General features: G+C 37.2%; 1 protein-coding gene across 1 annotated transcript in view; it reads right to left on the bottom strand.

Annotated features, from left to right (window-relative positions):
* The window catches only part of ARAP2 (ArfGAP with RhoGAP domain, ankyrin repeat and PH domain 2), a 121,332-nt gene that overhangs the window by 72,607 nt on the left and 23,254 nt on the right, over positions 1-25,471 (bottom strand). The window contains exons 8-10 of the mRNA XM_017805844.1: positions 24,412-24,481; positions 18,532-18,652; positions 15,704-15,885 (exon numbers count right to left, since the gene is read on the bottom strand). Of these exons, the coding sequence (XP_017661333.1) occupies positions 15,704-15,885; positions 18,532-18,652; positions 24,412-24,481 (373 nt within the window). The remainder of the gene's footprint in view (positions 1-15,703; positions 15,886-18,531; positions 18,653-24,411; positions 24,482-25,471) is intronic.

The following is a 25,471-nucleotide window of genomic DNA, read 5'->3' as shown; positions in this document are numbered from 1 at the left end:
TCTCTCTTACAGTCTTCCTAATGAGGTCTCAAAATGAAACAGCAGTGAAGCATATAGTATATAATTGTAGGCACAAAAAATGATGTTAAAAGAACATGAAGTTTGCCAACTCAATTCCAGTTGTCTGTGCATGTTCACTGTGTAGCTTTGTGCTCATCTGTTATGTGAGCTAGTCACGTCATCAGTTTTAGGTTCTTAACGAAGCAAAATTCTTTCCTCCCATAATAGAGCCATTTGAAAATGATTCAAGTTATTATTGCAAAAAAAAAATTGTAATGACAACCTGGCACTCAAAATTTTGAAGGTTAAAAAGAAGGAAGACAGCAGAAGGCAAGAAGGGCCACTTAAACCAGCTCTAGTCAGTATGAGGTAGTAGGCTTGTCTGCAGTGGAGTGGATTGGATATGCTACTGGAGTACATCCCTTTCTGTATCACTCCACATCATTACATTACAAAGGAGTCTGATACATGTACTTTGACATGGCTCTGTGATGAAAGCCAACACGTAAGAGGTGGGAATAACTAAGAGATGAGTTTCAAAAATGCATTTCTGATCAACACTCTAAAGTAGTTACAACCTTAGATGTTACTTCCCATGTAAGTTACAGATCTCTCTATTCACTTATTACAGAAGTAATTCAGAATCCTCACTTTAGCAGCTATGTGTGTGTATTTTGCAGTATCAATACAGTTTTACATTACTTGATTATGCACCATCAGGCTCATGCCTTGCTTGTTGTATGGGATTGAAACTAGGACACATGAAGATGAAAGCTGCAAAAAAAAAAAAAAAAAAAAAAAAAAAAGAAAAAAAAAAAAGAGGAGGATCACAGAATTAAAGTGACTGGACACTATCCTGGAGAATTAGGTCTTATCTTTACCTTTTTCAGTTTCTACTCAGTGTAAATCAAAAGCCTTAGCACACAGTCATTTCACTATACGTTTTTCATTTCCTAGTACCTGACTTTATGCTCTAGGGTTTGATTTGCAGAACTGCTGAGCAACTGGAAATTCAGTTGAGACCTATGAAAGCAGTATTTTGAGCAGGTATAGTCTGACAGAAAACTATTCTCTCCCAACTGCCCATAAAAAACTGAGAAAACAGAGAATGCAAAATACACGGATATTTGAATCTTTCATTCTGTTTCTCAAAACTGTGTGGTCATATGGAGGAGACAATCATGTTCCCTTACCTAACAGGAACTAATGAAAAATAAGTTAATCACTGTTTCTCAAATTGCCACACACAGCAATTACTGATTATTTCCTCAAAGAACATTCCTTTACTGGTGAAGGATTCTTTCAAATGTAACGTACTTTTCAATAGCGTTCAATAAAAAAGGTATGGGTTAGTTCATGAAAAAAATTAAAATTACCAAGCAGTTAGTAAATAAATACCCTAAAATTAGCACTCAAAGCAACTCTTGTTCATACAAGGACATTTTTAAACATAGCTATTACTATTACAATTTTATGTAGCCATCTGGACTCTTCTTTGGAAGTTCTTCACGAATGGAAATCTTAGATTTCCAAGACTGTTCTCCGGAGACCAGAAGGATCAGTGAATTTTAAAAGTACCATGTATAGCTACGGTTTTCCAAATTCATATCTTTATAATTTTCTTGCTGAAGCTTTACATACACACCAAAGATCTTGTTATGTATTCATAGTCCAGACAAACTGCTAAAAAAGTGTCCAAACTCCTACAGGATAGACAGTTTGTGAACATTTCTGTGATACCTTAAAATCTACAAGAGTAGACATGCAAAACTGACAAACCTTTTCACAGACCTTTTAATACAGCTGTCACTCAACAACAGAGAAAACTGATATGATATCTCCATTGGCAAAATTCCTCTAATGAACCAAGAAAACCTCCAAATAAAAGAGTTTCTGCTTTCCTCCAAAATTTGCCCATGGAGACAAACAAATATAACATTGACAATAAAAAGTATCATTGACCAAGCACTGTGCTTTTACTTACTGACTACAAACTGTAAGGTGCTAAAACAAGTCCTCACAGTACATATAAGGACTTCTCATTTAATTTACAATCTCCTACTTTAATAAATTAAAAGAATACATACCTATGGTATACTGAATATATTCCAAACATACCCCATTTTATCATAACCGGGTCCCTACAGGATTTCCCCGCTGGTGTTGATAAACTAAACAGTTCACATCTCTGATGCTATCAAACTTAATTGCCCGTCTCAAATGATGCACGTTGCAACAAAACACACAGACACACGCCCCCCCCCACACACACATATACACACCCTTATTAGAAATAAATTAATAAATTACATGACATATCATCATCATCATCATGGCTAGGCTTTGCGAGCAAAGATTTGGGGAGGGCTCTACCCACGTTTGTTGCAAGCGCGCTGGTGGCTGAAAAGGCCAATATGAGATAAGCACATCCGATGGCAAAACACACAGTAGAAAGACTCCTTAGATGGTGTATTCTGCAAGGCACGATTCTTTCTGCGTTGCCTTTTCTCCTCCAGAGTGATCCTGCGTGCTTTCTCAAAGGCATCAGCAGCGTTATAGATGGTGTGTCTCCAGACCTCCCGATTGGAGACAAGAGTAGACCAGTTGTGGTGATCAATATGGCCAAGGTTGAGATGTTGTTTCAGGGAGTCCTTGTATCTCCTCTTCGGGGTTCCTCTCATGCAGCAGCCGGTGGCAAGTTCACCATAAAGCAGGATCTTGGGGAGGCGGTGGTCCTTCATCCTGGAGACGTGTCTTGCCCAGCGCAGCTGTGTTCTTAGCAACATGGCCTCGATACTTGTGACATGACATATAGAGAGCTCTAGATTGTGCAAACTACTTTTTCCAGCTCAGAGATTTCAGATACCTGCTGCTTAAAAAGTCATGAAAAGTTGCACTTTAACAAGCACCATTATGATCTTGAATCTAAGAGGAAAAAAATAATCTAAGAAGAGTGCAGACCCACACAAAAGTTTTTTGCCAGGCAGTATGAATTCTCATCTGCTTAAGAAATATTCACCCAGTGGAAAAGAAACATCAAACCCTATAACATTTCAGATTTGCTAAAATTTGGAATTCAGAAACTTTTGGACTATCTGAACCAAAAAAAATATTTTTTCTTATTAAATACATAAATATTTAGTAGAAAATCTAAATTTTGAGAGTTTGCATGCACACTCCATAACTTTGAAGAATGTGTCCTAGACTCTGTGGAGGTACAGACCTTTTCTAGAAGCCAGTGTAAAGCAGCAACTTCCCTCTAACACCCAGAATCAGAAACATAAGGAGACCAAACTATAATTTGTGAATTTTTCTCACTTCTGCAACACTTATTCCAAAACAGCGAAGGGATAGTAGCACCAACAAGTTCACCACACATTCTTCTGTGCCTTCACCAAGAGTGGGCTGATGCCATGACAACAACAATGCTGCACCAGAGATTTTTATAAGCACAAATCTTTCCTAACACATTCAGTCATTTCAACATTTTCTCTCCCAGGAAGACATCCTCTTTACATTTAGTTCAACCAAAAACAGAGTGGGGTGGGCTTGGGATTTTGTTTTCTTCTGCTGGTTTTAGATTTACTCATACTAATTATTCTTTATGTGACAAAAAAAGATGAAAATTCTCTGAATGCAGAGAAACTATTTTGAATTTCTGTAAAGCAAAATCAGTAATGGACACACATACAGTTACTGCTTGTCAGATATTCACTTTCGTATTTGCCTAGGCTTTATGTAATGAAGGTAGTGATTTCACATGAAGAAAATACTGTTAGTATAAAAATAAATATATAAAAGAGTTTCAAAATCAGTGCAGTTTACAAACAAGCAGTCTATTTTTCATTATTTAATAATGAAACAACTATAGTATTAAATGCTTATAGATATTACTGAATTCCTAGTAAATCCATCAAAAATAAGTTTTATTATGAGTTCATATAAAACCCGTTGCCATTTGTTTTTAGTGATTTATTTTTTTAGTTTTGATTTCATAATGATCAAAGCTAAGATGGGCAACCATCACAGCTAAAAAAGGCTCCAGCTCTAAAATATCTGCACTATATTCATGTTTCATGACTGCACGTAGAATTAATATACCCTTCCAAACAAACTAAATGCCTTTGTCAAAATTAACATAATCTAATTTTTTTATGAATATCATTTCCCATCAAAAATATAAGCTAGAAGAAGCTAATGAAAAAAATCAAGTTAATTCAAGCTTGCAATGAAGTTGTACAACCATGGAGAAACCATACTCTAAAAAAAAAACACTATGACACTTAAAAGTTAAGAAGCAAACCAAAATCCTTAAAAAAGTCCTCTGCATACTCCTTTCAAAGAACCTTTATACTTTGTGTTACTAACTGGAGAGCTAGTTAGTAGAAAGAACACCAAATATTACATCTTGAACAAGTTATCTCCATTTACAATTTATACATTTATCTGCTGTTTGTTTTACTGACTTTCCTGTTGTCACACACTGAACAATAGAGGAAGATCCTTCAAGACCCACAATAAGCTACAGATACATTCTTTTCACTTCTCAGGTGGTTGGGCACTGCAACAGGCTCCCCAGGGAAGTGGTCATAACATCAAGCCTTCCAGGGTTCAAGAATTGTTTGGACAATACTCTCGGGCACATGGTGTGACTCTTGAGGATGGTCCTGTGCAGAGTTAAGAGTTGAACTTGATGATCCTTGTGGGTCCCTTCTAACTCTGTATATTCTGTGATATTCTGAGATTGTGACTTAGACACCGACAAACTGAACCCACTTTGTATCATGGGAAAGCAAAGCTATGAAAATGCTGTTCTGGTTCATAACTGAAAGTATGCAGGTGCATCTCATCACACACAAGTTTCATCAAAATTGCAAAGACTCGATCAAGACAACACATAAAAGGGAATCTCACAAACAGTAAAAACAGAACTAGAATTACAATATCACTCCAATTTAGGATACTCAGAAACCCAGCAGCAGCATTTTGTACGAGTTGTGGGTGGGGAGGTTTGTAACATGCTACAACAATTTTTAGGAACAAAAAATCTACCAAAAACCCCTTCTATACTAGTAAGAATGGGCTGCCACGATCTGCAAACATACTGAAATTAGAAGAAAGTATATTTTCTCAGCATGAAAACGTCATTTAAGAAACCAGGACAAAGAAGAATTTGGGTCTGAAACAAAATACTGGACTAAAGTGAAAAACTGGTAATTCTGACATGACTGGCAAAGTTCCAGCTGTCATTCACAGAGATGAAAATTCACTCTTGGTGTGTTTTCCTTAAACAGCCCTGCATATACTGAAAATGCATCTTTAACTTTTCCATTTAGAAGGACAAACAGCTACAATACAATCTGCACTGGCTTCTTAAGGTTAATTTTAAAATACATGCAGTGTAGGAGAATGAAATTTAGGTCTGAGGATAAAAGATCTGCACAATTAGAAGACCTGAACAGCCAACATCACCTCATCATGCAGAACTGTGATGAAATAACATCCTCTGGTTTTGTACCTACAGTGTACTCTATAACCTATACTTTTTCTCCTCCCTATAAAATTCCAGTACAGATCAACTTGCACATATTAAAAGATGTTTCTGATATTTCATACGTTGTCAGTGAGAGGATGAAGAAACAGAGTCTGAAATACAGCTTTGTGTAGATGCAACCCCTTCACTTCTACATTATCATTTATTTCCAATAACGTCAACAAAGACAAACAACTTTCAGATCCACACTGCTAATTGTAATATTTACCCTAAGAAAGTACCTAAGGATCATCCAACTGCATACTGTTGTTAAATAAAACCAAACAAGTTATAGATCATCCTTTTTTAGCTGTAGAAGTGAGAAATTTATAAATACCTAATGCACGGGAATGATCACAGAGCACAGAGAAAACAGATGATGTATTTATTCAGGGTGAAATAAACCTTTCTAGGTAAGTTGCATAAAAATAGCAGGGACCTCTGCTGTGTGGTTGGTTTGTTTTATACAGGTTAAGACAAAAGATTATAGAATCTGCCTCGCTTCTTTTTGTGAAAAAAGAAGTACAAGGTGAAACAAACCAACCTGAAAGTCAGAATCCATCTCCCACATGGGCATTGGTGATGACCAGTCAGTACTGTCTCCTTTTCTTCTCTTATGGCTACTCAGGACTAATGAATTTTGCCTTGATCACTTTCTCAACTTTTGTTATGACCCCCATCTCCTGGCTCATCAGTTTTCTTGCAGCCCAGTAAATTGGCAGCTGCTCAGTTCCTTCAGGGGAGAGAAGCAAGAGTCAATTGTAATAATAGGCTGCAATTACTCCTGTGTTGCAGGAACTGAGCTGCTGTTGCTGACTGCTGTCATTTTATCTGTCTTTGAACTTCTTTCTGACCCCATGGCAAGGAATTACAGCCCTCGGCTGGAAAAAGCATCATACATAAAACGCCCTGCAGAGTCTCTCAAACAAGTGCCAGAAAGGCTGATGGTGAAACAGGAAGTATACAAAGCCATATTTATTATACCAATGCAGCCACACTGCTTCAAACCTTTTTTAAACCTCACTCATGTTTCTCTAACACAGTTCTGCATACTGGACTTGAACCACAGACAAGTATAAATGTGGACAAATGCAGTACAGTGGATACAGATTCCTCTCTGCCTAGATGCAGAGCATAGAAACCTCCAATATTTGGAAATATTGGCTGGTACAAAACAGACAATTTTAACCATAATTGAAATGAAATAATTTCAAACAGAGAGCAGCAGGGATTTTTGTACTATATTTTTAATAGACTAACTCACTTTAAACAAATAAATGGACACATAATCACTGTAATATAATAATTAAAAAATATATATCAGAATCCACAAAAGGATTAGCAAAGTCAATAATTAAAGTGTTTATCTCCATGAGTAAAATACACTCATCATTAGCCATTGCATTATTTGAATTAGCATTTTTTTCGGAGCAATTTGATTGGAAATGCTACAGAAGTGCAATAAAAAGGTCTACCAAGAGGAAAAAGAAACCCAAGAAAAACAATCCCAACCATATAAAAGTTGTTTGAAATGCTCAAAATATACTAATGTACATCACTAGGCATGACTTACAATACAAACAAGATTATTTCCACCTTTTATTTTCTGAATCATTGCTTTCTATATATTTTCCTGATTATATTTTCCTTCTCAACCACTGTCCAGGCCTTTTTATATGGTTCTCTGGCTGTCTACTGCCAGGTGTTTTGACAATCTTCCATCTTAAGTGAAGGTAACAAAGCTTGATTTTTTCCTGCTATTCAGTGCATATAATATTTTTCACATATTTCTTTAAAAGTGTTGAATATCAAACAAACATCCTGCTGGGTCTCTGAGGGGGCCAGATCCACCTGCTGAGATGGAAATAACTTTTGAGTGAAGTTTGCTGGAAATATCTCTAAGATACTGAATTTTAAAGAATGAGTTATAAAACATACCATCTCTAGCAAGATATTATTTAGCATGTAAAATATTTAATAGGGAGAATTTAATTTAATAACCAAGACATTGAAGTGTTTCATGAAGCAAGAATTCAGTGTGAGTTGATTGAGTTCAAATTTGTTAGCCTAGCAATTTATTAACCAGGGACAGAAATTATTGCTAAGAAAGTACACTGGGGTATTCCCCACATTCTTACTATGCTGTGAATCATAAATTTCTTTTCTTTTGCTGTACGGATGATGCATTTATTTAGAATAAAATTTGTAGACATTGGATAGATATAGTAGATAAAGACAGTGGAGTAAAGAAAATAACGTTTTGTTATTTTCTGCTCCAAGCAACAAAAAGAAACCAGCACAAATGAAGAAAAATAAAATCTTCATGGTCTTTATGGTCCAAAAGATTAAAACATCACTTAAGCTACAATTATAATAAAGTTCTCAACATTTTAAGGATCTTCTCTACAATTCTTATTTTAAACCATCCACTTTGCATAACTGATGAAAATTCCAATGGCCTAATTATTTTAGTAGTCCAAATAGCAAGTCCAACCTGCTCTCTCTCCATTGCCATCAAAGATACTGTTCACATTTCCAGCACACATTGCGTAGAAAAGAACAGTTTTGAAGCAGGTATCCACTGTTGGATTAAGTGTTTGTACAAAAAGAGGTGGGAGGTGAAAAAGTACGAGGGGGAAAAAAACAGTGAGATACTACAGGGTATCTTCAACAAATTCCAATGGTCCTTACTCTGATGAACTCCAATAGAAATTGAAGTAAGAATACCCAATCTTGAAAATCACCACTGAGTAACAACAGAAATCCGTGAATGCCCAAACTGCTTTTTTTATGAACACTGTGTATTTCCTGTTTGATCAGCTACTGCAAGCTAAATGCATTATGATCAATCACCTGCTTTTAAGTGTTTGGAATTCTAGACATTACAGTGTCAGTTACAAGGCACATTAATGAATTGTAGGCATACTCTTTGGTCTCCCGCTGCTGCACGTTAATCCAATTTATTTAGCATTGCAACCAAGAAGAAAATTTTAATCATCATAATGTGACTGTTAGTGCTCAACTGATCATACTTGTCATAGATTAGGCAAATCCTAGTCTTCAGTAATATTGCTTTTCCACTTCAGACTGGACAAAAGAATAGCCTCACCTGTCTGTTAGCTTTCACAAAAGGATATTGATACAACCTAGCTCTTTGGTACAATGTACGAAAAATAAAAGTATCCTTTTCTGACATTACTTGTCTGAGCTCAATCACACCATTATATACTGAATTCAGAAACCATATTTACATAATTGAGTTTCAATGGATTTCAAACATGGCAAATTGGTAACAGAAGATATATGCTAAACGATTAAAAATTTGCAATAGCATTTCACGGTATTTTTAACTAATTAGGAAATGGAATTCACAAATACTATCATGGAAACCTGGTGACAGTAGATGAGAAGGCAGAGGTACTCAACAAATTTTTGCTTCATTCTTCAATGGCAACCTCTCTTCCCACACCTCTCAAGTGGGTGGACAGCAGGATGGGGACTGAGGGAGTTGAGTGCTTTCCACTGTAAGAGAAAATCAAGTTTGCGACCACCTGAGATACCTGAATGTACATAAGTCTATGGGGCCTAATGAGATGCATCCCAGAGTCCTGAGGGAATTGGCTGATGTAGCTGCCAAGCCACTCTCCATGATATTTGAAAAGTCATGGCAGTCAGGTGAAGTCCCAGGTGACTGGAAAAAGGGAAACACTGTACCCATCTTTAAAAGGGTAGAAAGGAGTACCCTGGTATTAAGAAAACTTCCCATTCTGACCATTCATGAGACTCCCTGGCAATCAAACTCCCAACACTAGCGACTTTATCCACTGGGACCAACGTGTCTTCACAGCGGGCAGCTCCACTGAGTGACAGGCACCCCATTTGACTCCCCACACATCCCACTCACACAGTCAGACCAGGTTTTCTTACCAGTTCAACCCCAGGTTTCCCATAGCAGAGTCTCACATCTCATTCCATAAAGCACTTTATTCATGGTGCAGTAGTACAGAAACAGCTTTAGCTAGTGCCTCCCAGGAGGACATTCAACAAAGGAACCCCTAGGCTTTTATGCCCTCAATGTCTACATGCACGCAAGCCCCACAAGTCTCTTCACAAGTCTCGCACTTCCTCCTGAGTCCCTGGTTCCTGCTGTGTCTCTTAGTGTCCATTCACCACATGTGCCCTTTCTTATGCAAAGGGTTGGCAGTTCATAGCCTGTTCTCTTGGGCTCCCAACCAGAGCTCAATCTGCATCTGCATCTCAATCTGCATCAGGCACTGCAGACTTGTAAACCTGCACTAGATGTATTCATCAACACCAGAAACTACTGACCTGTCAGCCCCACCCCTGTGCCTGGGAAGATCTTGAGAAGGATCCTCCTAGCAGATATGCTAAGGCGCATGGAGGACAGATTCAGACAGATAGCGTGCCTTCACCAAGGGAAAGTCCTGCCTAAGCAACCTAGTGGTCTTCTATGATGGAGTGACCACTCCATCATAGCAGTGGACAAGGGAAGAATTACAGATGTCGTTTGTCTGAACTTCTGTAAAGCCCTTGACATGGTCTCCCACAACATCCTTCTCTCTGAATTGCAGAGAGATTGATTTGATGAGTGGATAAGGAATTGGTTGGATGGTTACATCCAGAGGGTAGTGGTCAACATCTCATAGACCCAATGGATATCATTGACAAGTGGTGTCCCTCAGAGGTCTGTACTGGGACAAGTGCTACTTAATATCTTCCTTAATGACACAGGAATTGAGTCCACCCTCAGCAAATTTGCAGATGACAACAAGCTGACTGGTGCAGTTAACCCCACTGGTGGACAGGCTGGTATCCAGACCTGGACAAGCTCGAGCAGAATTTCGTGAGGATTAACAAGGCAAAGTGCAAGGTGCTGCACCTGGGTCGGGGTAACCCCTGGTATCAATACAGGCTGGAGGACGATCAGATCGAGAGCAGCCCTTGCCAAGAGGGACTTGGGGGGGCTGGTGGATGAGACGCTGGACATGAGCTGGTAATATACTCTTGCATTCAATTCCTCACCCCAATTTTCTTTCATACTTCTGTTGCCACTACCTTGGATTCATTTCATATTCACAAATATAATCACAATAATGCACCAAAGAATCTACATACATTAAAAAGACTTTCTCATGTTGCTTTAACATGACAACCAATTATTACCACGTATCTTCAGGACTTCATTTAACTATTCTTCTTTGGTTACCATGCATTGTTAGACACCTTTGACTGTACTTAACAGATACTTTAGTTTTTTGGGGATTTTTAAAGTGTTTCTCTTTCACATTCATCACGTTAATGATTATTAATTAGGATTCCCTTTTCTCCAGGGAAAACCAGAAAATTTCCTAATGAACAATCCCCTTTTTAGAGTATTATTATAAATTCCCATTCCTATATACCAAAAAGCCACAAGTCTTCCAAGGCTGCCTGAGTCCCAACCACATCATCTCTCACAGTGAATTTCACAGTATCATAGAATGGTTTGGATTGAAAGGGACCTTTAAAGATCATCTAATCCAGTCCCCTTGAAATACGTACCGAATATCAGCATCTTTCAACTAGGTCAGGTTGCTCAAAAACACCTCCCTTTTAGCCTGTGTTTCTTAACAGGGATAAGAGCACACCTCTGCTCTTATGCACACAGAGATATGTGTGCATATCCCTTCTGCTTCCCTCCACCAACATCCACATCACTTCCTTTCTTTCAGGATGCCAGTCTCAAGCATCATCTTTGGCTCATCCTTTTAGCTATCCTCATATCAGTTCTCTACATTATCCTACCCTTTGCCATCTTCTACCTGTTTAATATCCTTTCCTGTAATACATCTTTTAGTGTTGTCCAGTTTTGCTTTAAATGCACCATTAGCATTAGAGAGGAAATCAAAAATTACTAGGCACTCTTACTGGTTCATTCAACTCGAAAAAACATTTCCATCTGCCACACAGCAAATCATTTCAACCTTTGACAAAACAGAAAACCCTTTGAAATCAATAGGAACATTGAGTCAAAATGAAAACAAGAGGTCTCCAGTAAATAATGGATACCATTGCTTGTAAATATCAGAGAGAACACTCATCACTATTCAAGTTTTAACTTGGAGTCATGCATGGAGAAAACACTTCACAAGTAATTATGGCACACAGCCAGCCATACATACAGTCTTTATATTCGACAAAGTTTCCTCAGATACCCCAGGTAAATACATCTATTTCAGAACCACCCAAAGCAGTAAAAAGATCCTGATTTCTCTTTTCAAAGCCAAATTCTGGCACGAAAACTATGATGCCTAGGCCCCCCCAACTTTACATATCAGTGAACCTTAAATATAACCTAACAAAGGGCAGACCAGACAAGCACCTGTCAGCCCTTCTGATGGTAACAGAGGGGAGGTTACTACTGGCACTACCAGAGCAGATTGACATTTCAAGCCAATGCTTGAGCTGTCATGAAGGATCAGATGACATGTTTTTATACAAGCACGAATGACTTTGAAACAGAAATGGGGATTTCAGCAAGCTGCAAGTTGAACAAATTGATTCTGTACAATTTATTTTTCACTTTTGCTTCAGACAGGAAGTTTAAGAAATTTACACTACATGAGGAGTCAAAGAAATTGATGGTTTCATACTAGCACTATATCACTGCCAGAAGTTCAAGCTAAACCAATCACTTTTTAACTAGAAATGGGCCTGAGACATGATGTTCTGATCTCAGTCTGAACTTCACAAAGTTCATGGTGGTTATGTCAGGATTTGGCATTTGGCTTAGGATCTTCTCCACTTTTAACAGTGCAGAAAATTTTTTTAAAGTAACAGTGGGCTCTTCTCTATCAAGTTTAATAGAAATCAATGAATCAGCTTGATCCAACCTCATTTCAGCATTGTAAGAAGTCTAAATAGGTGTCTTATAGCACTGCAGTTATAATAAACTCCTCTAAGGCTCTGCGGGAATCATTCTAGTATGGATGTGAATTCCAATATGAACAGGATTTGAGGACATCCCTGGACAGATTTGCCTAGTAATTACTGGCTGAAGTGCAAACTTGAGACAGAAAAATATTTTTAGATCAACAGCGCCCTCTAATGGACCAGTGCTGTATTACTGGGGTTTTCTTCAGTACTGCAGTAAAAATAATTCGGTTTTCCACTTGAAATTAAAACACAAGAGGTACCAAAAGAATTGCAGGCTATGAAAGCCTAAAGAAGGAAACTATTTCTCATCTTTCCAAAACATCCAGAAATTGCATAAAGAAAGGACATTGTTCAAACTGAGAATCTAAAAAGAAACCTCTTAGGACCATTTGTTATTTTTCGTTTTAAGTAAATAAGCTTTGGGAAGAAGCTGCTTTTGCACCATTTTTTGCAATATTCATACATACAGGAGGAGTTGACAGGCTGGCAGCATGTCTAACCATTCTGTTTCAGGGCTTGATTTTGGTTTGCCTTCTGCTGCACTGCAGTCAGTGATCTCTGCAGAGCATCCACATAGTAAAAGGGAATAAATATCTAGTAAAAAGGTTGTATAAGCGTGTGCTTTCATGATCAGCTAAAGCAATTCTGAACTCCATGATGCTGAAAGAGCAGAGCAGACACAACCTACTATACAGCTGCAAAAGTAATAGAACCAACACAAATGCACACTCACACAAAAAAACAATTTCAGAAAAAATCTGTAAATACAGAAATTGATGAGGGGAGAGAGGGAGCAGTTTTAGGATTATCTGAGTCACAATCTGCACTCTGAAAACATAGAAAAGAGCAATCAAGAACCCTTCAACAGGGACTGGCTCTGCAACAGTTTTGTATCAACATGCACACTCAGAAAAACTGACTCAGCCCAGTGGGCAGAGCTGGGAGTGCCCTTTATCAACAGAAAGGATGAATGCCCCTGCTCAAGGCAAGGAAGATGCTCCCAACACTTATATTCAGGTAAAGTAAGAAAGAAGAAAGCAAAAATTTGGTACCATAACTCTCAAGAGGGACTTAACTAGTTTCAAATGACCTATCACTCTTGAAAAGAAATGCCTCCACAAGTCTGTATACCTTTGTTCCTTAATCAAGAAGCTCAGAACATCCCTAAGGACCACTCTAAAACATTCAGGGGCATAAGATTCAATAAGCATCAATTCTGAAGGGAAAAGTGGGTCGTTAACAATGAACATCCACAAAAAGAGGATTTTCACTGATGAGAATTCTTTCTATAGGTTCTCACTGATGAAATTACCTGGAAACCCCATGACGGAAAAGTAACATTGAGCACTGCAGCACAGTGTGGATCATCCCACAAGCAATGACTGTAAGGTAGGTTGGCCAACTTCATTCTTTCTACTTGACTGATGCAAGGGAACCTCAGTGAAGTACAGGGTCTCAGAATGGAGGGGTGGTGTTTGCATTTTGGTTTTGTTCCTCCTTAGAGATGTACAGCTGTAAACTTTACTTAAATAAATGAACTAACTGAGAGGTCACCTGTTCATTACAATAATCCAGACTGAGGATTTCAGTATAGATAAAGAGTACTGTGCTCAACTATGAAGACCAATTTCTCTCCATGATGCTTATTTGGCAAAACATATGCTGTTGGCTTAAATTCAGATGGCACATAACAAATACACTTTTGGTAACACATTACATATCTAAGTCATTTGTGGAGTTTTGTTATAGCTCCAGAACAGCATAAATCCATAAACTGTATCACATTTGTGGTGGGTTGATCCTGTCTGGATGTCAGGTGCCCACCAAAGCTGCTATATCACTCCACTCCTCAACCGGACAGGGGAGAGAAAATATAACAGATCACTGAGAGACAAGATAAAGACAGAGAGAGATCACTCACCAGTTACTGTCATGGGCAAAACAGACTCAACTTGGGCAAATCAGCTTCATTTATTACTCATCAAACCAGAGCAGATAATGAGAAATAAAAGCAAATCTTAAGCACCTTTACTCCCACCTCTCCTTTCTTCCTTTTGATTTACTCTTCCCCACTCAGTGGCTTAGGTGGATAGGGAATGGGGGTTGTGGTACTTTGTCTCTGCTGGTCTTCCCTCCTCATGTTTGCCATGCAAACACAATACAACACTTTTGATTAGTTGGCTGTTGACTGACCTCAAAGAATTTACCTAAAAGGTAAAACTTCCTTGGAGTACAGTAAGTACAAAGAAAAACAGGTCTTTCTCAGTCTCAAATCTCCTCTCTGGGAATGAATAATATTGAACATTACGTGGTCCCTCAAACCCACTCAAATAATTTCACACGTAAGAGGGTAACAGGAGAGGAAGTGAGATCAACTCCAAAATTAAAAGTCTTACTAAGAGACCATTCATATTTCTACACAAATTTGAAAGAAACTGAGAACAAGACAAACATGTAAAAATACCTGCCCCAAATGTCATTCCAGGTTTCAGCTACTTGTGAGTAACCAATTTCCTCACACAGAAACACCTTCCATTTAGTGTCCTGAAATAGACTTCTTCCACTAGTTCACACAATCATTGATTGAACCCAACTATCCCCATTTATTCCCTACCTATGCCATCCTAGAGAGTTCCACAGATAAGTACTTCATGTTATCATATAGTTACACCCAAAGCAAAACCAAAAGCCCTAGATTTTGGGAGCTGAAATGATAGGCCTACTTTGTTTAAAATATTTGTTTAAAATATTACAGTGCACAACAGAAACTGGCCAATCTACATTCTCAACAATACAAAGAACATTTTGAACATTTAGTTGAAGTATCAGTTACATACCATAATGTGCTTCTGTTTAACACACTTTACAGAGCAGTAAATAAAGACTGAAAACAGTGCACTGAAAACAGTGCACAAAATAGGCCTTCTGATTGAGTGCTTATGGCCGACATTTTAAGAGTGAATTGATCCCAGCCCTGACACTAACATGCTGTGACACTCAGAGCTTTTCACTTCACCTCACTATATATTCGCTTTTTTCTATTGTACAACAGACATAATGATACTTTGCCTGCTTTGTGAAGCCTTCTGAGAATTGCAGCAATAAAGTACTACACAAAAAGAGATATGCATTTATATTGAAATGCACCTATTCACAAGGAGCCATCAATTTCCAACTCACTAGTTAAACCATCTTTATACGCTTTCATTCACAAAAAGCATATGAAAAATTTACCTGCTCATTTTTGCAGATCCATACAGTACTCCCCTGAAGTACAATAAAGATTTTGGCTTTGTATCCCTTCAGCTCAAGGTATCCGCTTTTCTCAGGGGTGACAGAAGTTCGAGACTGAGAGTTATTATCAGACAGCACTTTCAAGGCATTGAGCATCGTATTAACCCAGTCATTTCTTTCTTCTAAACAAGAAAAAATTTAGTCAAAGGCAGTTAGTTAAGCAGCAGGTCCATTCTTCTCTACACATTAGTTTTCCCATTCTTCCTAGCATGCTATGCTGGTTGATGGCATAGCTATACCATGTGAGAGATTCACCTTGAAGAGGAGGTGTAAATAAAAATAATGAGAATATGTATCAGTGGAGATGTTAGCAAAGACAGCCATTCAGTTAACTCCCAACAATCAACATACAAATCAAAATAAATTGATGATGGAGATTCTTAAAATCATGACTACTAATTCTAAGATGCTGAATTCCAGGCAGCTTAAAGACTGAGGTTGTAGACAGGTGGCATGTTCACCTTCTGGAAGCCAGATCAATGGGAAAGAACTACTGCAGTTATGCAAGCAGAAACCAGGGAGTCTAAATTTCATCTGTCATTAAAGAGGCAAGCCATCACCACTGCTATTCCATGTTTGGCCACGCTTCTAAGCAAAAACACTTGGCAATTTACAATCTATTCCATTAAGGTGTGGTGGTTAAGCTTGATACTGTCAAGGGTACTGAGTAATCGAGAAAACGAATGTTTGAGTATCTTTGCATGCATTATTAATTTAACATCTTACAAATACATGAACACAAGGAGGTGAAGTAATAAAGTTCCACTCAGTCTCATTCACTATGTTCAGATATTTCACCAGACTAAGATCGATATACTTTAATGCTGAGTAGTCTGAATGAATTAGACTCCCCTTATGCAATTGGAATATCATGAATATTTCAACTGTTTGCTCTGAAAGATTCAGGTCATAAAATATATTGGGGGAGGGGCAGGGAGGAATGGAAAGTTGTATCCACAGTATATATAAAGTTGGCAAAATTAGTGTTGAACATTGCAAAATGCAACATTAAAACAACAATGTGCTTACTTCATAACTGTAATGTCTGCAACATGAAAGAAAAAATGCACAAATTTAAGCATCATAAAACACTTTGAAGAAGAGGAAGACTAGCCTGAGAGACTAGCACAGGGAACGCGATCCAAGTGTTCCTGTTAGAGGTTTTGTATTAATATATATATGCTCTCTTGAAACACTCCAGTGATCTTTTCAAAGTATTTTAGAATAGCTGAGGGCATCAAATTACCCCAGAAGTGTTTTTCACTCCAATTAACCAAATCTCACTGCATCTGAGCAGATTATGTTCTAACTCATTGCTAACCCCCGATTAGTTAATTTTTTGCCCCCAAATGCCCCTAAACTTTCCAAATCATTATGTATAATGTTTTCCCTATAGATATTTAAATCCGTCCAAAAATATGTTTTTCTGATATATCAAAATACATATAAAAGTCTCCATTTCAAAATCTTTGAAAGAAGGTAAGTACCCTTTGAATAGTCCCAGAACAATTCTCAACCACAAATCCACAGAAGTAACAGCATGAAGAAACAGGTTTGTGCACATAACAGAAATCAAGCAGGGTTATATACGTACTTTACTATGAATATATCATCCAATTCTGGAGTAAGTAAGAACCAAATTCCTTGCCCAACAAACATTTCTAATCTTAAGTGAACAGCTTTACAGACAGGCTACTATGTCCAAAGACAGTTATATACTACATGAAAATGGAATTTCATGTATAACAAGTGGTTGCTCTGAATATATTTTATAAGTCAGTATAAGTTGTAAATATTTTTATAGTAGTCAAAGGCAATGGTCCATAAAGCAAATTGCAGCCTTACAAAATGTATTGCATCAAGATGGTTATGTTCCCATTTATAAAGAATGTTTAAAATAGATCTGGAAGAGAAATGCAAAAATAATAAAGAAATACATACTTTTAAACTCTGCTAAAAGCATAGAAATGCCTGAAATTATTTGAGCCAAACTTGATAAGAAGGATTTGCTCACTGATGCTGCACTCCTGTTACAGCCTGCAGCAAATGTTTACAACCAAGCTATAACCCATAAAAATGGGATTTGATAATGGAAATGCTGAGAGACTCTTAGGTATAATGGCTCTGGCATGTACTGCTGTAAATACACATTGCATATCTCTTTTTTCTAGGTATTCATTTTTATTTGATTGTTTCTGTAAATAAATCATACATGCACTGATATTGATTCCACATATTACAGCAGCAGGTTGATAGAGCATTCAATTAAAAGGGATACTAACTTTCTTACTACAATTTGAATTTTTATTCTCTATCAACACATGACTGAAAATACTGTATAAGGCAGAAAACGTCTGATTTCCTTTGATCACAGCATAACATTCCAGCCACCAACTTCATTGTCTCTTTGTAAATTTTGTATCAAGTGGTGACTTGGAGGAGATGGCTCAGAGCACATCGGCTGTAAGAGCTGCTAGTGAGACCTGAGGAAAGTCCAAACAAATTAATCTTTCGGAAAGATGGGGGAGGAGGCAGAAGAGTTGGGAAAATAGTCTTCTCATTTTGATATTTTAAAAAGCCATTCCCCAACAATTTCAATTGTACTTACAAAGGTTACAGTTATCTTCAGTTTCACTTTATGAGCTCAAACCAGCTGGATTGCAGAAATATTTCTGGTAATATAACTAGACCTATTTCACAAACATAATTTATCAGCAGTGATTGCATGTTTTTTTGGCAATTGTTAGAATTACACATCTTCTACTTACCTTCTTTATCCACACGGAAAACAAAAGTCCTGTGGGATGTGACAACTTCAAATTTATTCTCCCCATGAACTCTTACTGTTGCTATAGCAGAGAGCAGTATTATTCCCTTTGAGAACACTTCCTGTAATAAAAAGGGAATAGAAATATTTATTAACTCTCATGGAATGCTAAATTTCTCTCAGGTAATACTACTTGTCATAGTGTTTAGGAAGTTCACATATACAGTGTGTGCTCCTAAAAGGTCTCTACATATAACAAAGTTGCATTAATAAGTAAACCACTACCTTAAGCATCACCAACTTCATTGTTCTGGACCTATCCACATCTACTACCTTCTAAAATAGAATAAAATCCTCTGGTGAAATAGAATGTGTATATTTGACATACAATTTCATAAATTGTCTCATGGCATTAATATTGCAAAACATCAAACATTCCAAAATTTGCATTTTTATGCCAAAGTAAATTACATTTACTATCTCACAGAAAAATAATTTACAAATATATAATCATTACACTTGTAGGATAGAATCAGACATAGGAAAAAAACTGTGCTTTCACCAGGCATTCTAAACATTTCTTCTGTTTCCCCCCACACTGCCCCTTCAATGGCTAGCCAATAAGAAAAGTAAATTCACTGATTTATCCCTAAATTTGAACACAAAGGGGGCATCACTCTGGAAAAATACATTCTCCTGTCAGTACTAATAAGAATGCTCTAGCTTGGATCAGGTATGTACTTTTCTGCTATACATGTGTGCTGGTTTTGGCTGAGATACAGTTAATTTCCTTCATAGTAGTTAGTATACGGCTATGTTTGGTGATGGAAATAGTGTTCATAACATAGAGAGGTTGTACCTATTGCTGAGCAGTGCTGACACAGTGTCAAGGCCTTTTCTACTCCTCACTCCACCCCAGCAGTGAGGAGACTGAGGGGCACAAGAAGCTGGGAGGCAACACAGTAAATTACAGCTGACTCGAGGGATATCCCCTACAATACGGCATCATGCTCAGTATATAAAGCTGGGGGAAGAAGGAGGAAGGGGAAAATGTTCAGAGTGACGGAGTTTGTCTTCCCGAGTCACCATTTAGTGGGATGGAGCCCTGCTCTCCTGGAGATGGCTGAACACCTATCTGCCCATGGGACGTGGTCAATGAATTCCTTGGTTTGCTCTGCTTCCACATACAGATTTTTCTTTGCCCCTTAAAGTTTCTTTATCTCAATCCATGAGCTCTCATGTTTATTCTTCCAATTCTCTCTCCCAGTGGGGGAAGAGTGAGTGAGTGGCTGGTGAGTGGTTGTGTGGGGTTCAGTTTCCAGCTGGGGTTAAAGCACAATAATTTGGGATCAGTACAAATTTTCCCCACATTTGCAAATTTCCAACTAGGAATCAGGACAACTGACCTGGACAAAAAAGCAAGATAGGAAAAAGGAACTGCTACAAGTACCTTCTTCAAGTAGCTCATCTTTTAACCTAACTAACCTAATTATTTGGGGGGGAGGGAGAGGGGAGGAGAGGAAAGGTCAAGCAGATGGGCACTTTGGAAATACATCTGCATGATTTCTGGATTCCAGAGTTAATGCTACTCCTGTCCCCACTATGCTTTGATCAATCAGTTTTCTGACCAAGACAATTCAGATATACTGTTAAAATTTATGTTCCAGATGCAGTAACAGTCCAAGAGTCAGCTCCCCATAAAGAATTGGTACTGCAATAACTTTCCTCCCAAAGTATAAATTATAAGACTTCATACAAGGACGTAAGGAACTACTGTGAATGCTAAGCATGAAGGATACACTGGATCATTTTTTTGTTTACTGAGTTTAATATACTAATGATTTTCACCAAATAAATACTCTTACATTGTTCCGCTTTGAGGTACTAATACATGTCAGTAAATGTTTAGCAAATAAATAAATAGATATGTTGAAATACAGCAGACAAAAGCATGTTACTATAGTTACACACAAGAAATAGAATGATTATAATATTGCACATCTGTTTTTATTACAGTTATATTTTTCAAAAGAGTGATTTTTAACATATTTGTAATAAAGTTAGATATTATGTTAACTACTGATCCTTCTAATGGCAAAACAAACTTATTACATGTACTATTTCTGTAGGTATTCAGATATAAATATATTATGGTGTTTGCAGGCATCTACTGGCTGTATTTGGTACTACTGTAAGGGAATAACAGACTGCTGGAAGTCACATCTATTTTATTTCATTTGCTCAAAAAAAAAGTCAGTTCCCTTCTAAGTTGAGCATAGTTTTGCTTTGCTGTTTAAACAATCATCCATCATCCTTTTTAAAGCTTTGTTCTCCAAACCATACATATTTTCAAATACAGTTTAAACTATAATAATTTATCAATCTTTCTTCTGCAGCAGCATTTCTTTCATGTGCAAAAATAATGGCTGTTAAAAAGCCCTTGTTGATCAAGATACAGTATCTCTCTTTGAAATACTTCAGACTAGAAATTAGGTGAATTATTTAAGAATATAGAAAACAAAACCAAACAAATGCAGCCAAGAACCTCACAGATATTTATTCTATTATTGAGTGGTGTTCACTAGTTTTAGAGCTGCTAAAAAGTTATATCACAGAACAACTTTCTGGAGGAAAAGCAGAATGTTTTGGTGGGTTTTTTTAATACTAGCTGCTTCAACGGAAACTTTTATTTTCAAATACAGCCCAACGTCACTCCTTGACAATTGTGATTCAGAGTTGGGCTAAAAGATCCTGGAAAATACCATTTTGCACTGCTTTGGCTTTACCTCCTCAACAGATTTAGCATGACCTATTTGAAGAAAGACAAATTCATTTTGCAGTGATTGTTGTTCTTTGTTATGCTCATATGTACCATAACACAACAAAATACTGAAGTTCTCCATATGAAAAGGCAAGACTTTTCTCTAAATCACTAATAGATTTCCCAAAATCACCTAAACTGGTTTAAAATAAAAACTTTCAACATAACTAGCAGTTTTTGCCTTATTATAAAGTAACATCAGAGCACCAGGGTTCTGCCAAAAGTTGGAAGAAATTTGAAACAAAACCTGTGCACATTGGATAGCTGAAAAAAAATTCTCCAATTCTACCTTCCTCCTTCCTGTTTACTCTCACTTCAGTTAACTACAGTCTATTAAGACAAAGCCACATAAGATGTTGTTCTGACTACATTAACTTTCTCAGAACAAGGAACATAGAAGAAATGAGAGCATCACAGATTCAAACCAAACCCTTCCCTAGGTGAGATGCTGTTTGTTCAAAACTAAAGACCCTTTTCATATATGCAGATACAAAGTAAAGGAGAGATCTCTATCAATTAGAAGCTGATGCCCAACTAGAACAAAGCTAGAGATGTATTTATAAAATTAAGGTTGAAATCATTCAGAGAAGCACTCATATGGGCATTTTCAGGAGTACTACTCTACATCTTCCCTCTCTATCCTTCACTAATTTCACTCTTCATTAGCCATGTAGCACACTTCCCCTTCTTCAGAACCTCACTCCTCTTCTGTTCCTAATGTGAATGACAAATAGAGCTATTTAATATTGCTAGTGTTTCTGGGTAAAATAAACACTTTCATTCCACTGAGTCTACTCTTATCTGCTTGTAATAATCAGAAAAATATCAGTATGGATTGGTTTCCATTTGAGAACTACTTTTAATTGATATGTGAAACCAAAATTACAGCAATTGCTTTATAACATGCTTGTCTATGTAGGAACATGCTTGGACAAACACAAATTAGAATAGACAGAACTCGCCATTAAGATCTGAAGTTAAAACAACCATTTCCCCATTTATATATATATATTTATATATATATATATAGCTATTTAGCTAGGAGGGGAGACATGCAGTGACTTGCAACGAGCTGTATAACTACCCTCATCTTTTATGAGAATTATCTCCTGAGCTCTGGGTAGCTCCTGATGGGTCTGCAAATAGTTGCTTATGATGATCTCAAGGTAACAACACACAAGCAACAGCAGGAACATGCTGGTATCCATCTCGCAGGAAACATGAATGCACTTGGTATGGGAGTAGTGATTCAGCAGAGACCACTGCACCAAAAACTCACATTCCCCAATGACACCACTGCTCATTCAACAGAATCCCACTGTGCACTAAGAAATACTGGTAGCCAACTATATTTTCCTCCTATTTGCAAGATAGTCTGAGTTTCACCAAATCCTCAATTCCCAGAATTTTCTTCAGGCCTTGGAGTTCTCAGACATACAGTTCTTCGCATATGTGACTCACCAAATTAATGTCAGACGCCCAGACTTAGTCAAACTGTATACACATACAGACCAACCAGCATCTCTTTCAATCCCCAGAGTGAAGTTTAGATTCAGATTTGAGGAAAAGTGAGGCAAAGAGGCTTCAAGACAAGTGTTCGCAAGCTCCTGAGGGCCTAACCTACCACAGAGACCTTACAAATAGAGGATGCAGAGTTGGTAGCTTCATGGGACACACTAAATGTTCCCTTGAGCAGAAGGGAAGACTTCTGGAATCTCTTATGACAGATGAATGTGTAACAAGTACTATTCTGGGGTAATTGCCCTCCAAATAACATTTTCAGTAACTTTCAAAAAAAAAAAATCCCCAGTGCAGATACAAGATTCAAAACTGTATATTATCATTTCTTTCCCTAATTATGCTGCAGACAGTGTTAAGCAAATCCCATTGCTGTATTTTTTCAAGTCTTTCTTAATGACTAACTCTGCTTTTCTGCTCCTCTGAAGCCTTGGGATCAATACCACAAAGAGGTAACATTTTTTGTCACTGCTATCCAAATGTTATTCTATTGTTCCCTTCACCTGCAAAATCATGTCTTCGACTGTAAGTGAAGCAAGGTAAGTAAGTGAAAACAGATTGTTTCAAGTTCCAAATCAGTAGGCATAAAGATCAATGTAAATAATTTTTTGAGCTTGTTCTTAATTTCCCAGCCCTTCACAAATAAACAGTCTTATCCTACTTCAGTTCTTACACCCCTACCCCATCATAAAGCATCTATAGGTCTCTTATTGATTACCACCAACCAGCATACTGTTTGGGAACTTTTACCTGAAACTGTATTTTCTTCCTAATTTAATATGCATCTTCAACAGGAAATGCTTTCCAGCATTTAAAATAACACACATGCACGTAACCTCAACTTCCCCAAACATGCATATTGTACAATCATCTATCACTTTTGAGTTTTAGAAGGTCTTCATTACTTCCAAGAGGAGAAATTAACTAATCACAGAGCAAAAGAAAGAAGAATTTTGTAGTGTGCTACATTATTACATGGAATTACAAGAAAATTACAAGGAATATACTCTTTGTTGAAAATCATGATTTACAAATCCATTTTTGCATCACATATAAGAAGTGAACTACTTTAATTGAAGCAACTCATGAGTCTGCAAATATTTTGGTAAAATTCAATCCTCAGGTACAGAAGCAAAAACATCCATAAACATCACAGTACTATGCTGATTTCGAACAGACCCATTCAAACCTAACCTTGTTCAATGACATGACATACATGAAAGAGACATTTTTAATCAAGGAATCAACAAGTGTACGGGTTGCAAAGAGACTTTCCAACCACCATCAAAATAACACTTGTTGTCCTAAATGTGTTTAGCATGATCTGTTTTGCAGACTGCAGCAGTGTCACACTCTCACTACAGTAAAAAAAGCTGATATCTACCTGAAAAGGTGAGGAATACAAACCCTTCTAGGGGTTGAAACACAAGGATGAACAATACATGATGATTTCATTTGTAATTATTTCATAATTTCTTAATGGTAACACGTGTATTACATGGATGCATTTTGTTCTAAACATGACCAAAACACATCACTTACCTTTTCATTATTGTAGTAAGAAATGCTGTCTCCATCAAATTTAACCCAGCGCTTCTGAAACACACGTTTGCTGGGAATAAAAAAATTAACACAATTAATATTATAATCACAAGCTAACACTGTCTTTTAAGAATGTCTCAAGCACAAATTATAGAAAGGTTTACTTGAGTTTTGCTTGAAGCTAACAAAGATGAGAACTGACTTCTTATTGGAAGTCAACTATTCTGAACATAGAGCAAAACTATAAGTACTACAAGCTCTGCTCACATACTTTCCAAAAATGAAAGCTGAGAACCTAAAATGACCATCTCATTGTCACGCTTATGAGAAGGAAATCTCTGTTTATAGGCTACAGTGTCTCCAATCATAAACATCAACACATCTCCTCAACACTCTCTTTCCTGGTCAATGAATAAATAGCAGTCACACCACATGTCTCAACAAGTACATCAAGAAATTTCATTTCAACCTGTGGTATCAACTGGATATCATTTGATATCTCAGTATCCAGTTAACTCATGCTCTATAAGGACTTTCTAAGAAAATGTATTTTTACATGAACCCAAAGTAGTCCATTATGCTCATTAAAAACGCTGGCAGCCTGTTAGTTACCATCTATAAAAGTTTCAATTCTAAAATCTATTAAACAAGTTAATTAAGCAGCAACAAGACCCCTCATGTCTTTTCCCAACATTATTTCCTTTCCTGCTAAATGAGTGCTCTGCTTTAGGATTAGTAGACTGTGATAGTTTATCAAAACTTTAATCAAATAGCAGCTCTGGCTTAATTAACTTGTATTATATGACTACAATAAATCATCATTTTTCATAACCTGGAAAGGTCAATGTAAAATGGCCTTTCCATTAAAATGTCAATAAATTTCAAGATGATACAGTGAGGAGTGAACCTAAGTACCACATACAATGTGAGTAAACTGAATGGTTTTACAGTTTTTAGTGAGGTAACTAAAATAGAGAGGCTGTATTTTAATTGCATGATTTGTAGCAATTTAAGGAAACAGTCTATATTCTTTTTCCTGAGGAAACACAAACTGCCATAT

This window comes from Lepidothrix coronata, unplaced genomic scaffold (assembly GCF_001604755.1).
Source record: "Lepidothrix coronata isolate B3197 unplaced genomic scaffold, Lepidothrix_coronata-1.0 Scaffold0, whole genome shotgun sequence".
Classification (NCBI taxonomy): Eukaryota; Metazoa; Chordata; class Aves; order Passeriformes; family Pipridae; genus Lepidothrix; species Lepidothrix coronata.
Note: the sequence above shows the minus strand (reverse complement) of the source record. Positions and strands in the feature narration are given on the sequence as shown.